The sequence below is a fragment of the Penicillium daleae genome (genome assembly GCF_028827525.1).
Source record: "Penicillium daleae strain IBT 16125 chromosome Unknown utg000009l_segment0_segment0, whole genome shotgun sequence".
Taxonomy (NCBI): Eukaryota; Fungi; Ascomycota; class Eurotiomycetes; order Eurotiales; family Aspergillaceae; genus Penicillium; species Penicillium daleae.
The window spans coordinates 935,491-950,560 of record NW_026623157.1 but is presented as its reverse complement, the minus strand read 5'-3'; the positions used below and the strand labels follow the sequence as shown (position 1 = coordinate 950,560).

Genomic DNA, 15,070 nt, shown 5'->3' with positions numbered 1-15,070 from the left:
ACCTGGCCAATCACATCACGAGTCCAGCAGAGCTACAACAGATTTCCCTCCTGGGCTCTAGTTCTCCAGGTTCTGCGTCTGGGGGTGGAGACTTTGGAAACATGGGCCTTTCTCCCTGTCCCCGCCCCCAGAGCCAGATGCAGTGAGTATCTCCGATGAATTGCGAAACCCCGGACTTCGCATAGAAAAGCAGCCCTGTACAGGGGGGCCTGTATATAAGGATGGTCACGCAGACCCCATAATCTCCCTTTTCCATTCGGCGTCGGACCTTTCTTACTTGTACATTTCGGCCTTCTCTTGTCCGGGGAACCTCTTTTTATACTTGTTCTATCTTCTACTTGTGTTTGTCCAGGACAGCCATGGAGAAGATGGATAGCAACTCCCAGCATGTCGAGGGGGTACATGCAAAGGAAGCTGATGTTAGCCCTGGGGCTGTTGAGTCTGGCAAGCATGAGGCATTCTATGTCGAGGACCGAGTCGCCCATCTCTCCGAGGAACATCGCCAGTATCTGCTCGCCCGTCATGGCACGCTGGATTTGGATCCGATACCAGACATGAACGATGCAGACCCGTATAACTGGCCGACATGGAGGGTAAATAGCATCACCCCTATTAGCTCAACAACACCAAAGTCAAACAACATTACTGATGCTAACATGCCATCCAAATAGAAAACCGTCAACCTAACGCTGGTCGTCTTCCACGCCATGATCGGTCTCTTCACTGCAGCCTCTATCCAATCTGCCTTTGTCAACATCTCGGCCGATCTAGGTGTTAGCATGCAGCGCACTAGCTACCTGGTCTCCCTCTTCATCGCCGTGCTCGGTGGTGCGCCTCTCTTCTGGCGCCCACTGTGCAACCGGTTCGGCCGCCGGCCTATCTTCCTGATCTCGCTGATCTGTGCGCTGGTCGGAAACATTGGCTGTGCCAACAGTCACTCCTATGGAACCATGGGATTGTGCCGTGCCATCACGGCCTTCTTCATCAGTCCCGCGGCCGCTATGGGAAGTGCCGTTGTCGCGGAGACCTTCTTCAAGAAGGATCGTGCTCGATGCATGGGTTACTGGACGCTGATGGTGACGATTGGTGTGCCAGTTGCTCCGTTCCTGTTTGGGTTCATGGTCATGCGTGTTGGATATCGCTGGATCTACTGGGTCCTGGCTATCGTGAGTATCCTAATACCATCCATCACAGAAATAATCTCACTCTAACTCCAATCCTCGACTCTAGGTCAACGGCGTACAATTCATTTTGTACTTCTTCTTCGGCTCGGAATCCCTCTACCTCCGCAACGAGAACGCCCCCAGCCAAATCACCAGCGCCAAAGAAAGCATCTTCAAGTTCCGCCGCATCGACCCAGCACCCCTCCGTATTTGGGACTTCGTCCAACCCCTGACCTACGTCACCAAGCCCTGCGTGTTCATCCCAGCCTGCGCCTACGCCATGATCTTCCTCTGGGGTAGCATCGCGCTTACCATCGAGATCCCGCAAGTCTTCCCAGAGCAATTCGGCTTCAACACCCAGCAAGTCGGTATGCAGTTCATCGGCGTGATTGTCGGCTCGGTGATCGGTGAGCAGATTGGTGGCCTGATCAGTGACCGATGGATGGCACTGCGACAGAAGAAAATTGGTGCTCCGCCGGCGGCTGAGTACCGTCTGTGGCTGAGCTATATCGGACATGTGCTGACTATTGTTGGTGTTGTTGTGTTTGCGGTGCAACTGGGCAAGGCCGGCGATAAGTGGAACATCACGCCTATTGTGGGCGCGGCTATCGCCGCAGGTGGTAATCAGATTGTTACTACTATTAATATCACGTACGCCGTGGATTGTTACCGCGCGGATGCGGCGAGTGTGGGTGTGTTCATTACGTTTGTGCGACAGACTTGGGGATTCATCGGACCCTTCTGGTGAGCTTGGCCTCTTTCCATTTTGACCAAGTGAATTATACTGACTTTTTGAAAAGGTTTCCCCAGATGTTTGAGACTGTTGGTTGGGGTGGTGGTGCGGGCATCGCTGCGGCTCTGATGGTGGCTGTTAGTGTTATTCCGACCATGATTCTGCAGGCCCGTGGACCGAAGTGGCATTAGCCAGATGATGTATGATGGAGGTCTAGGACGAGGATAATTTATATAGGATTTAAACTCTTCGGATTGAACTTAGTTAATGAAGCTTTAATGATAGCTCAATTCATAGCTAAAGAATACTTTGGGTGATCCGAACATCGGTTCTTGTAGAGAGGATTCGGCTTTTGTGCCATACCAAAGTCTTGCCTTGTTGTCTGCTAAGTTGATCAGATTCCCCCAAGGCCTATTCCTGACATGCAAACTAGAATAGTTACTTCAGCTACTACTAAGAGTATTTTCTTTGATTCAGAACAATTGGAGAAGCAATAAGTCGGGCAATCTCTGTCCTCGAAGGCACGAGCTGAAGAGCCGCCCAGGGTGCCAAGGTGTGGAGCATAATGATTGGAGCCACGATCAACAAGGCGCTAACCTATTGCACAGCCATTATCACCTGGCTTTTAACGTCCTACTCGATCGGCATATGGAAGGCTTTCAGACTCCTGATTCTCTATCTAGCATTATAATAATGACCGATCCCATATCTTTGACCGGCACGGCCGTAGGTGTCGTTTCGCTTGGTATCCAGGTCTGTGGCGAGATTGTCTCTTATTGCCAAGCATGGAAAGGATTCGACGACGACATTCGCACCTTTTCCCAAAAGGCCGATGGGCTTCGCGTTCCTTTGGAAGTGCTACGTGGGCTTCTAGCGAGCTCCACAGCAGCAGACGCCGCTATCTCCAAGGATGTTGAAGAGAAGCTGCGACATATTGAGCGAGTTATCAAGAGACTAAATCAAGCGATAGATCAGTTTGCATCTCGAGGATCTGGTGATATGGCCGCTATTCGTGTTCATTTCAAGAAGGCGATATATCCCTTTCGCAAGAACAGCTTGCGCGACATGTCGAGTGACTTGGATAGCTTACAGCTGAGTTTGCATACCATTCTTCATGCGTAAGCCCGCTGTTATTATCACTCATATTTTTAAATTTTTAAACTGACATGAAATTAGACTCTCAATCCAACACGCACAAACCTTGATCAGCATGCAGCAGGCAGCCGCTCGTAACATACATGACATGGTACGTCCGTCCGCATGTAGGGTACCTTGAATGATACTGATTCAAGACTCTCAGAATTCGAGCATACAAGATATCCAAAAACAACTAGTGCCATCGTTAAGCTTACAAAAGTCGTGGCAAGCCCATAACAGTCAGGTTGCCGTTGTGACTGAGCCACAGGTTGTTCACAAGAACTTGAGCTCAACCGGCTCTATCTACCAACTTCGCACACATCCCAATTTCAAGGGGCAGCGCAAAGCCACGACCAAGTCCTATTCTCATTCAGTTCGCATGTTGAGTCTGGCAATCAATTTCACAATATCAGTGACTATGGGTTCAGCTGGGCTTTCAATCGCCCCGTGTTTAAATCTACGGTTCCTGCGGGATGCAAGTTCCAGCCGCGTGGTGACAATTTTGAACTCGTTGAACTGCCGGCTTTTCTACCCCCAATCTCCCCAAGACGTGGAATGTGAATTCAATGCCGCCATTGCAGAATTTCAAGAGATATTCCATCAAGGGGAGGCAACACCTTCTGATGTATATGCATTGCCTGGCGAGGCAGGATGCTTTTCAATTATGGATGTACGTGAGATTATCCACCGTCCCGAGGCATGGCTAATTATTGTAGTATACCTTCAAGACTATACCAATGTATCACTCGCTTTGCTCAACTAGGTCACTTCGTTTCTTGATTGAATGTGGTGCGGGCTCAGGTGAAACTTCCGGCAGCTCGGGCTTGTCTCGGATACTTGAATATGCTCATCTATGGATGGGCGAGTAGGAGATTTTGGACTATCTGGTTGATATCTATGAGTGTAGCATCCAACCTCCCAAATCGTTAAAGGACAAAGAAGGACTCCGGTGGTTTGTTTGCCGGTACCATGATGGTATGCACCAATCTCACTCAGCATTTTACTCTTTTGGCATGACCCGGGGCTTATTCTTATCTCTATTATTGTTACGACAGATGCTGCTATCCCAGACATTGTCAAGGTCATTTTACAAGAATCCGAGGATGATCTCAAAGCAGCTATCAAAGCCAAGCCTTCTGTCGTGAATGATCGGGTCGGCGAGTGTTCCCTACTTGATCTGGCTTTTGGATGGCCAAGAGGGTTACAGATCCTGTTACAAGCCGGTGCCGATGCTCATACCTGTAAGATCAAATTCGTGGAAGACACCGAATCTGGGAGCACCTATCAGTCTGTGAAGCTTCTGCTCCAGGCTGGGTGCGGCTTCGACTTCTATCAGATTAGAAGATGTGATGAGATCGAGAACGGCGATGCCATGAGATCTCTCTTGATACACGAGTTAATCACAAGATTAAAAGGGTTGTGGGACTTCGCCAAATCGTTTTTGCCACCAGAAAAGCTGCCCGGTCTTATCAGGGACATCGATACAGATGCCGAGATACCTTTCATATTTGACGTCTGGACGACGCAAATACACTCAGCGCTTAAGGAACAACAAATATCTATCGATACATCGTTACAAACTCCACATAATGGTCACTGGCAGTGCGTTTATCATTATGCTTGGTTTCCTCCCAAAACGCTGCAAGGGATCTACGACTGCGGATTTAGAGGAATCAATGACTTGGATCTGAACGGGATTTCACCCTTGATGGTTCATGGAAGTGCGTTCCATGATATTAGGGATGGACTAGATGTCCGGGAAGGGATAGATCAAGTCAGCTGGTTGATCTCAAAATCTGCAGATCCGAATCGACCGGTACCCAGGACAAGCTCAACCATTGCGCATCACCTTACTTATAATCTTCCTGGTTTCTTGGTGAACAGGGCCTTGAGACCATATATATCCTTTGAGAAAGAATGGTGGAATTGGAAAGACATGCTTCTCAGGTGTGAAGAAACCAGTGCCATCATCCCCTCTGCCGGAGATGGATGTGTCTGCGCATGTTCCCCCAGCGGATGTAGCGCTATATCTTTGTTGCTCCGCCAAGCTATGACTTCAATTTCTTTGGGAATGTTTTTAAAGAGGCGCTAGGACCCTGACTTCTGGCTTCGTGAAATGGTCACGACATTCATCCTATGGGCTGGAGACAACCCGACTGTGTATCGGGCGGTCATTAGATTCTTCACATTTGACGCACTAGGCTTGAGACACGTCTGTTGCGTCGAAGAGGGGGCGAGTTCAGGCATATGGCCAAGCTTCAAGAAAGAGATAGAGCGGAAGTGGAAGAAATTCTGGACGAAGAAAGACTGGGACTGGAGGATCTCGAGAGCCTCGTGGCCAAATTCAACGACAAATTTGACGGGATGGGCGTTCCCATCATGGAGTTCTTGCAAGGGTACTGGTTGGGTCGGATAATATTCTTCTTGTTAGAGCGCGATCCATACGATGAGGAGCACACCGTTGAGTCAAGAAAACTCGGTGTGAAGCTTGAGGCGGAGCAGCGGGGTCTACCTTACATGGTCTCTCTGCTTATTCGGCCTAAACTAGAAGAGACTGACGAAGGAGAAACTGACGAGGAAGAGACCAATGATTATTGATGGGAGATCAATCTGCTTACGGGCTCGAGATGAATGAGAGAGAGTTTCCATGAGAAAATGTCCTATTACGAGCAAGGACTTGCATATTGAATAAGAGTCGTCACTTTATACATCAAGAACAGAAAGATTTACAACGGTATTCATAAAGATATCAAGCCATAGCCATATTATACCCATACCAAAACGCCAGAATCTTGCCCTACCCTACCCTACCTTCCACCTCTTAATCCAATTCACCACCCTTCAACCCTCCACATCTTCAAATTCATCCCCTCAACAGGCTTCGTCGTAACCGCGCCCGCAATATGAATCTCCTGCTTCGGATCCTGCATCTCAAACTGAAACCTCCCCACCACGCCCGCAACCGCACATCTCAACTCAGCCCTCGCAAAATCCTTACCAATACACGATCTCTGCCCATGCAAAAACGTTATCTGGGCAAAATTTGTCGAAGCACCCCCGTTATTATTCGGCACTTGGTTCCCCGCCTTATCAGTATCAATCCAGCGTTCAGGGACAAACTTGTCCCCATCCTCGCCCCAGAAGATCGGAGCGCGGTTGATGGCGTAGGGGCAGAGGATGAGACGTGTTCCCTTTGGAACGTGTTTACCGGCGACGGTGGTATCACGGATGGATTCACGGATCGTGGCGGGGACAGTTGGATAGAGGCGGAGGACTTCTTGGCAGACGCCGTTTAGGAGGGGGAGGGATTCGAGGTCGGAGTGGGTTATGGGGTGTGTGGCGGAGGGGATTTTGGAGCGGATTTCGGTGCGTAGGCGGGTTTGAATTTCGGGGTGGAGGGTGAGAAGGTAGCAGGCCCAGGTTAGAGCTGCAGCGGTGGTTTCATGCTGGAAGGGGAAGTGGTTAGCAAGATGCATCTATAGAATATAGGGTATATCTGTCTTTTAGATAGTAGAGGAAGACTTACTCCAGCGGCCAAGAAGGTCAACATCTGATCCACCAGCTCAGTATCACTGAAATCGCCGCCTAGCATCATAGTGCCGAGAATATCAGCCTCGAGATCCTTCGCTGAGGCCTTGGACGCAGCCAGCATCTCCCGTTTCTCCCGAACGATATCATTGCAGAGGTTCCGTAGGAAACCCGTCTCATTAGCGATGACTTGGTTCAGGCGCCAGGGCACACGCTGCGCAAGCCACTGTGGCAGGGTAAAGTTCATAGCCAAAAAGGCCATCTTCTCGGTAGTCGGTTCCAAGATACGCAGGAAGCTCTCAGCGACGGGGTTATCACTATTCTGCAGGGAGCGGAAATCACGGCCCATCGCGGCGGGACCAATGATATCGAGAGTGAGGCGACTACACAACTCGCATTAACACAAATATTTTCCAAAGAGAGGGCATGACGAGCAAGGAAAAGAATGTTGACATACCTCCCCCAAACACCCATTTCCAACTTTCCAACGCCCTCCTCCGGATCTGTCCCATCCATAGGATTCATCTTCAACTCCTTCTCCATCTCAACAAGCAACTGATTCGTCTTATCCCACATCAATGAATACATAGCCCGGATATTCTTGATATTAAACGCAGGAGTCAACGCTTTCCGCTGCTTCTTATGAGCCGCGCCCTCGGACAAAATCAGACCAAAGCCCAAAATACGAGCGAGGAAGTTACGCGCTCGCCAGGGTTTCTCGAAATCATAAGTGTTAGTACTCATGATGTCGAGGAGGGCTTGGTGGTTTGTAGCGATTAGGTAACTTTGGCCGATCATGTCGCGGAGGTGGATGAGGCCATCGTTGGGGATGGTTTTCATCCAGTAAAGGGGCATGCGCCCGCGGGGGGAGTCGAAGATGATTTTGGCATGGCTCATGAGGCCCTGTCAAGATCAACATGTTAGATGAAGCTTTTAGAGATGTGGATATAGACTGGGTGGGCTATAGGGCTTGGACTGGGGTGGTTGATGGTAGATTGATTAGGGCTGGCGGGTAGTACGTACCGAGACCTTGGGCAGATGACGCAGTGGATTCAAGAAGAACGGCCAAATGACCAGACTATAGACACCCTTGAGGAAGACATTCACGGCTAATGCACCTAGCACGACGGTCCGAAAAGTGTCATCCGCAAAGACAGTGCGCTGCAGGAAATAGGCCTCGACGAGGGTAAAGGCCAAGAGGGCTGGAAAGCTATCTCCGGCCGCCATGTCTGCAAGGTAATCGATGCAATGCAGGAGATCCTAGGATGGAAGGGTCCTCTGGAGCGGAGGGATATATCAAAAATAGGAATTAAACCACCGACATGTCTCGAATATTGTCGGAGGGATTGAGAAAGGGAAGAAAAGTCTGGGGGAGAAAAGATTCCACTTTCAAAGATAGCCCCAGTGCAAACTAACTAAATACCAATGCATGCTAGGAACTCCTGCAAACATGTGTCTCCATGTGGACTCCACCGATCGGCGAGCCCCGCGGTGCGGTTGGGGATCGACCTCGGTACTGGGCGTATGTCATTGGGGATTCTAACGGTGTGAAAGATGAGCTCATAGTTCAATCTGTCTGCCTATGGGGGGAGATATTACTACATTACTACTACTAGTCTACTCCTGGAGTGGTATCAAAGAATGACTATCATGCGATATTCTAATTCAACAGGTGGGGGAATCCAGCCGACCAGCTTGTGAGATCGGAGGATTGTGATATCATGGTAGCCCTAAGATCGAATGGGGTCCCCAGATCTAACCAGATCCAGTAGGATTCTTCCGACGTCAGTGCCTGAGCATGGATCATGTTAAACATGTTGGGGGGGGGGGGGGGGGGGATATGGAATGATCAGGGTACTTGTGCCGATGTAGTGCCGAGAGTCTCGAGTAGAGTACGGAGTAGTATGTACTCCATAGCCCGCCCTACACAGACAGAATCTGCGGGGAAGTAAAAAGCACGAACCAAAACCGAAGGAGTTGCATGTGAAAAAGCTTCGGGATTGTGGATTCGCAGTGGTGGCTCAATTAGGTTAGGTCTTGTTCTAGTCCTCTTTGGTGCTAGTCCAGTCCCAATTTCCATGTACATCAAGTACAATCCCTGCGGAGGATCCTCCAGGGCCATTCGTCTGTCGATCCCCATGCAGTGACACAATAAAAGCCTCGGCTGGTGGAGAACCCCAAAATGCTAGACGCGACACGATATTATTATTTGGGGCATTTAGTCGCCGGCGGTACAGAGTCCACTTTTTCCGCCCTTGAGCAACCATCCTTGGATCCAATCGTGCACCCGCGCACTTAAGGCACTCAATTCCATCGCAGGACTTCATAAAAAGACCCCGATCGACATCGTCGAGCTTCTCCTGCAGCTCTTCTTTTCTTCTTTCCCCCTTACCTTTCACCCTCCCTTCTCCAATTGTCACTTTCCACCTTCTATCCCTCATCCTCACCTTCTCCCCTTGCTATCACCACCACCATGGCGGCCTACCTCGATCTCCTCCAACAATACACCCAGACTGCCCTCGCGCACATCCCCGAACCGGCCCAAGCCTACCTGCGCAACCCACTCACCCAAAAAGCCCTGGGCGTAGTCCTCGCCCTCGGCCTCCTGCGCAGCATCAACAAGTCCCTCTCCCAATGGACCCTGAACAACTGGACCAGCAGCCCCCGCTGGAATCCCGCACGCGAACTCATCCTCATCACCGGTGGCAGCAGCGGCATCGGCAAACAAGTCATGGAAGACCTGGCCAAAACAGGCGTGCGCGTAATCATCCTCGACATCAACGAGCCCACCTTCACACTGCCCGCGAATGTAACCTTCTACAAAGCGGACATCACTTCCTCCGCCAGCATCGCCGAGGTCGCCAAGGCGATCCGCGATAACCACGGCGAGCCCACCGTGCTCGTGAACAACGCCGGCGTCGGCCACGACGGCACCATCCTCGACGAACCCGAGTCCAAGATCAGACAAACCTTCGAAGTCAACACCATCTCGCACTTCCTCATGGTCAAGGAGTTCCTGCCGGCCATGATCCGCGCCAATCACGGGCACGTGGTCACCATCGCATCGATGGCATCGTTCGTCGCCCTGGGTGAAATGGCCGATTACTGCTGCTCCAAGGTCAGCGCACTCGCCTTCCACGAATCGCTGCGCCAGGAACTCAAGTTCTGGTATAATGCGCCCGGTGTGCGCACCTCCGTCGTGCATCCGTTGTGGGTGCGGACGCCGATGATCAAGATGCTGACGGATCACGAGTCGCATTTCCGCCAGCCCATTATGACGGTGCAGTTTGTGGCGGGTGCGATTGTGAAGCAGATCCTGTCGCAGAATAGTGGGCAGGTTATTTTGCCGGCTAGTCAGTCTGCGGCTAGTTTGGTGCGGGCGATGCCGACGTGGATGCAGGAGGGGGTGCGGTCGTTTGCGTCCGGGTCGTTGAGGAGATTGAGGGAGGTGCAGCAGAGGGAGGGTCTGTAAGAGGGAGGGTTGTAGGGGGAGAGAATCGATTTGGCGATTTTGGTTGAAATGTGATTATACCCTACTGTTACTATGCAGGGATTGAGGGAGAGGTCTGATGTTACTTGCCATGTACTTGCGCTCTCTGTGAAGATATGATGTGGAATTGTGAAACCAGATACTATACATCCCCAGAATTACCTGTAGAAGAATTAGACTTGGAATTAAAATTAAATGGGACGACAAACTACCTGTCAGTTGGCAACCGTGGAAAACGTGGAAAACCTCCCGAATGTGTACCCTGGAACACGACCGGGAATCAATACTGCAGTCATCCTTTCTCGGTAGAAATTAGCTTACCGTTGCACTGATAGTACTACCTTCTAGATAGAGATGAAGTAGTACGAACGAGTTACACAAATGTCATCAATCACAAAGCATATATATTCATCTGAAAATGTTTATCAACACCCAATCTCCCTCCAACCCTATATAGAACCCGTCAAAGACTTGGCCAATATCCAAGATCCACAGAAACAAAACAACATCTACAACCTCCTTCCTCCCCTACTTCAACAACTCCCTCAACCAAGACTTGATCTTCTTCCCCTGCTCCGTCTCCTCGGTACTCCCCAACTCCAAATTATAAACGGGCGCAACATGACATTCGCGATGCCCGACAAAAAACTCCACATCAGGGAACCCCTCCTGGAACTTCTCCGCAAAATCACGAATAATCGGCAACATAATCTCATTCCCACCACCGGTAATCAACACCTTCTCCACAGGGAACGTGCTGAACCACTCCGTCGGCGCATGCGACAAATCAGTATAATAATCCCTGGTCGTGTCGCTCAAATACGCCTTACTCCACGGCCCCGCCACAGCAACGGTGATCAAGTCCCCACCGTCATAAATAATCTGTTCGGGCGGGAACACGCTATCGAGGAGGGTCCAGGGTGCGATCATTGCCGCGCCGCCGAGTTTGTTCGCGCCCAGCGTCAGCGGCTCGATTTCGGGATGAGGGTGGGCCAAGTGGGAGAGGACGCCGCAGGCGAGGTTTCCGCCGGCGGAGTCGCCGCCCAGGAAGACGGTTGATGGGTCGCGGTTAGGTTGGGAGAGGATGTAGCGGACTGCAGTAACAGCTTGGCGGAGCTGGGTTGGGTAGATTGCTTCCGGGGCGAGGGTGTAGGTGAGACTGAAGACGGCGACGGATTTGCCCGCTCGTTCGAGGTCGGCGACGACTTGGGTGTAGAACTTGAAGTAGCCCAAGTTGGCGGGGAGACAGAAGCCGCCGCCTGGAGAAAAAAAAAAAAAAGAAGGTCAGTCAATTGCATTCCAATTTTAGAGCTCAATTGGATCCGTCCAGGGGTGTGGGCAGTTTCTGCTTACCATGAAACCAGATAAGCACATTTTTCGCATTGCGATCACCAATCCAATGGCCCTGTGCGCCGTGACCCAATTCCACCGATTGAGACTTCACGCCCACCTTCTTCACAAAGCGCTCATAGATCTTGTTACTCGGCGGCGAGATAGCCTGCATCTGGGCCGGGGATAAGCGCGCCGTGGTCTGGCGGAAAACCGCATAGCCAACGTGCAGCAGCAGAGACTTGGCCTGGCGCTCTGTACGCCAGAGAGCCGTGAAAAGCGACCAAGTCGCCGCGGCGAAGATAGTCGCCAATGCGGGGAGGAAGTCGAGCTTCTCGGCGAGCGAGAGCTTTGCCTTTGCGAGGGACATGGTTGGGACTTGGATGGTTCAGGAGGTTGATTCTGTCTCAGCGCGTACGGTCCGTTTTCAGTGCTTATGGTCCGTTCAATCCTGTCAAAGGATTGAGTATGGCGACGAGTGTATACCAGGAGCAGGACCAGGACCACGGAGGATGTGATGTCGAAGGCACCACTGGGATGGGACACTGGACTCTGACTTCCATGATCGCGACCTCCGCGCGCCTGATAAATGGCACGATGATGTGAAATTCAACAAGCGCTTCCCCCCCCCCCCCTGGCTTCTCCAGTCGGTACCGTTGGTCGGCGAGAGCGTCCACTGCCGTGCCTGTGGGGAAGTCAAGGAGGACACGCTACGCCAGTTCGGGAACTAACCATCCGCTCGTGGGCCTCGGAGCCGCCTGTGGTCGATGGCGATCTCGCAAAGCTATCTGAATGGGGAAAGGATCGCCGGTGGGGTGTTCGAGTGTGTTCTTTCATCTTTTTACTTTGACGGTGGAAGAGGCTTGATTTTGGGTTCTATGGAGCTGGGACCGAGGTGGAATCTCTGGGGATTTGTGATGATTCTTGCGAGGGTTTCCTGAGGAGTGGAGAAGAATGAGGGTCCTCGGCTGGTTATGGCAGGTAGACTTGAGATTCTGGTGAGAGGCATGACACATGCGACCGTTATCGATGTCAGAATGGAGACTACACTGCATTTGTATGTATTGTATCTGCTTCACTATGGCTCTCTATAGGGTCATGTCTTGAATTGGACTACGATCTCGATCGTGGTAGATCTGTGTAACCAGTTTGTTGCGACTGCAGCTTATGAAGCACAAGATAGACAGTCGACTCTTGACTATACCATCATGGAGATAAAGACTGTAGTATACTATAGATTGTCAATGCTAGCTCTGTCTACAGACTCGACCCTGTCGCATGTCATTGTCTGCTCTTGTGGAGCCCGCACAGTCGGCGTGATGTGCTCCAGACTTTCGGGATTTTAGTCTCGTGGACACTCAAACATTCAGAAAGAATTCGACTGTCAAGTCTTGTCTTGAAGTACTTGGTAATTCGTACATTGCAGTACTACCTACATTAGTACAAACTGGATCAGGTACCCCATACTATAACCCTCCCGACTCGGTATTAACCCTCCGCCCCCATACTTTAAAATCCCTCCGCACTCCGTTCGAGGGCAACCATCGCGAGGCGGATCAATCCACCGCCGATCATGGATCACCGTGAAACCGAGGCATGTGAGCTGTCAAACAGTCGCTACGCCACCCCATCTTTGATCTTCTTAAGTATCATGGTGATCGACTTGCTTTAATCTCCTCTCCTCCATACCCTATCCTCCTCCCATCACTACCCCCTTCCCCTCTCGCCATCATGAACGGCCACGCCAATGGACAGTCGGAGCACCGTTTCGACGTGATCATCGTCGGCGCAGGCATTTCCGGCATCAACGCTGCCTACCGCGTCCAAGACCAACTGCCCGGCTTCAGCTATACCATTCTCGAGGCCCGCCACGACCACGGTGGAACCTGGGACCTGTTCAAGTACCCCGGCATCCGCTCCGACTCGGACCTCTTCACCTTCGGTTTCGCGTTCAACCCCTGGAACCGCAGCAACCCCATCGCCGAGGGCTCTGCGATCAAGACCTACATTGGCGACACGGCGCGCAAGTACGGCATTGACAAGCACATCCTCTACAAGCACAAGCTCACCAACGCCGATTGGTCAAATGAGGAGCACGTCTGGAACCTGTCGGTCGACGCCGACGGCAAGGAAAAGAAGTACACTGCGCGGTTCGTGATCTTCGGCACGGGCTACTACAACTACAAGCAGCCTCTCCAAGCCAAGATCCCCGGACTGGACGCCTTCAAGGGCCAAATCATCCACCCACAATTCTGGCCCGAGGACCTGGACTACACCGGCAAGAAGATCGTGATCATCGGCTCCGGCGCCACGGCCATCACTCTCCTCCCTAATCTGGCCGACAAAGCCGCCCGCGTCACAATGCTCCAGCGCAGCCCAACCTACATCCTCTCCCTCCCCAACCGCTCCGCCAACCACTGGCTCTCATACATCCTCCCCTCAGCCACATACCAGCGCATCCAGCGCGCAATCTGGATCATCACAACACGCATCTTCTTCCTCTTCTGCCAGAAATTCCCCACCTTCTCCAAATGGATCCTCAAGAAGAACGTCAGCCGCCAACTGCCCAAACACATCCCCTACGAGCCGCACTTTGCGCCCCGGTATAACCCCTGGGACCAGCGACTCTGCGTCTGCCCAGACGGGGACTTCTTCAAGAGTCTCCGGGCGGGCAAGGCCGATGTGCGCACAGACACCATCAAGACCGTCGTCTCCAACGGCATCACCCTGAACAGCGGCGAAACCCTAGACGCAGATATCATCATCACCGCGACAGGTCTCCAGCTCCAACTCGCCGGCGGCGCACAAGTCAGCATCGACGGCAAGAAGTACGACCCGGGCTCAAAGTTCATGTGGAACGGCGTGATGCTGCAAGACCTCCCCAATGCCACCTTCATCATCGGATACACCAATGCCTCGTGGACCCTCGGTTCCGACGCGACGGTGCAATTCGTCACGCGGTTGCTCAAGACCCTCGACGAACGCAAATTGATTGCCGCAACGCCGAGACTGAAGCCCGCGGACGCGAAGAATTTACAGGAGCGTCCGCTGTTGAATCTGAACTCGACGTATGTGACCCGTGCGCAGCGCACGTTGCCTCGCGCGGGCGATAAGGGGCCTTGGCAGCCGCGGGATCATTATCACAAGGATATCAAGTTTGCGTTGAAGGGGGATATCAATGAGGGGATGGAGTTTGTGGCTGGGCCGAGTTTGCGGTTGCGCCCGAAGTTGTCGTAGACAGACAGACAGACAGACAGACAGACAGCGTGTCTGGGTGGTTTGACATGTGTTGACTTATCATGATACCTGGGTATATTTGTGACGACTTTTTCTTTTCTTTTCGGTTTGTTATATATTACATCATCTGTGATCATTCTTGTTGATTACGTCGTCTTGGTTTGGGAGTACGTTCTAGTAGTAGATTCCAGCGTTTACTATGTCTTTGGATATAAGGAGATCAACAAATAGCAAAGAATCATTCCTCTCAAATTCCCCTCCCTTCCACTACCAATCACAATATTAAAGCAACCCCTTTTTTTCTAATTGGCGGAACTGCCAAATCTACACGGCGTCATATCGTACCACTTCACGATCCAAACCTCAACCCTACCTAGCCTTGCCTTACCTACACAGTCGCAGATCAAATCAAGCTTAATCACAAACCCAACCAATCCAACGTCCCAACAAACC

At 51.5% G+C, this 15,070-nt stretch overlaps 7 protein-coding genes across 7 annotated transcripts; 5 read left to right on the top strand and 2 right to left on the bottom strand.

Moving 5' to 3' along the window:
* Positions 1-359: 359 nt before the first annotated feature.
* Positions 360-2,087, top strand: N7458_011545 (uncharacterized protein; the record flags this gene model as incomplete). The annotated part of the gene is made up of 4 exons (XM_056914927.1): positions 360-593; positions 672-1,166; positions 1,231-1,907; positions 1,964-2,087. 4 exons carry the CDS (start codon positions 360-362, stop codon positions 2,085-2,087), a joined length of 1,530 nt encoding a protein of 509 aa, XP_056759681.1.
* Positions 2,088-2,589: 502 nt separating this feature from the next.
* Positions 2,590-3,018, top strand: N7458_011544 (uncharacterized protein; the record flags this gene model as incomplete). The annotated part of the gene is made up of 1 exon (XM_056914926.1): positions 2,590-3,018. The coding sequence occupies one exon, from the start codon at positions 2,590-2,592 to the stop codon at positions 3,016-3,018; it is 429 nt and encodes a 142-aa protein (XP_056759680.1).
* A 2,262-nt stretch (positions 3,019-5,280) lies between these two features.
* Positions 5,281-5,631, top strand: N7458_011543 (uncharacterized protein; the record flags this gene model as incomplete). The annotated part of the gene is made up of 1 exon (XM_056914925.1): positions 5,281-5,631. The coding sequence occupies one exon, from the start codon at positions 5,281-5,283 to the stop codon at positions 5,629-5,631; it is 351 nt and encodes a 116-aa protein (XP_056759679.1).
* A 233-nt stretch (positions 5,632-5,864) lies between these two features.
* Positions 5,865-7,788, bottom strand: N7458_011542 (cytochrome P450; the record flags this gene model as incomplete). Its single annotated transcript, XM_056914924.1, has 4 exons — positions 5,865-6,509; positions 6,560-6,944; positions 7,019-7,464; positions 7,585-7,788. 4 exons carry the CDS (start codon positions 7,786-7,788, stop codon positions 5,865-5,867), a joined length of 1,680 nt encoding a protein of 559 aa, XP_056759678.1.
* Positions 7,789-9,034: 1,246 nt separating this feature from the next.
* N7458_011541 (SDR family oxidoreductase) lies at positions 9,035-10,033 on the top strand (the record flags this gene model as incomplete). The annotated part of the gene is made up of 1 exon (XM_056914923.1): positions 9,035-10,033. The coding sequence occupies one exon, from the start codon at positions 9,035-9,037 to the stop codon at positions 10,031-10,033; it is 999 nt and encodes a 332-aa protein (XP_056759677.1).
* Positions 10,034-10,579: 546 nt separating this feature from the next.
* On the bottom strand, positions 10,580-11,750 carry N7458_011540 (lipase/thioesterase family protein; the record flags this gene model as incomplete). Its single annotated transcript, XM_056914922.1, has 2 exons — positions 10,580-11,310; positions 11,405-11,750. 2 exons carry the CDS (start codon positions 11,748-11,750, stop codon positions 10,580-10,582), a joined length of 1,077 nt encoding a protein of 358 aa, XP_056759676.1.
* A 1,361-nt stretch (positions 11,751-13,111) lies between these two features.
* On the top strand, positions 13,112-14,617 carry N7458_011539 (flavin-containing monooxygenase; the record flags this gene model as incomplete). The annotated part of the gene is made up of 1 exon (XM_056914921.1): positions 13,112-14,617. The coding sequence occupies one exon, from the start codon at positions 13,112-13,114 to the stop codon at positions 14,615-14,617; it is 1,506 nt and encodes a 501-aa protein (XP_056759675.1).
* Between the last annotated feature and the right edge of the window lie 453 nt (positions 14,618-15,070).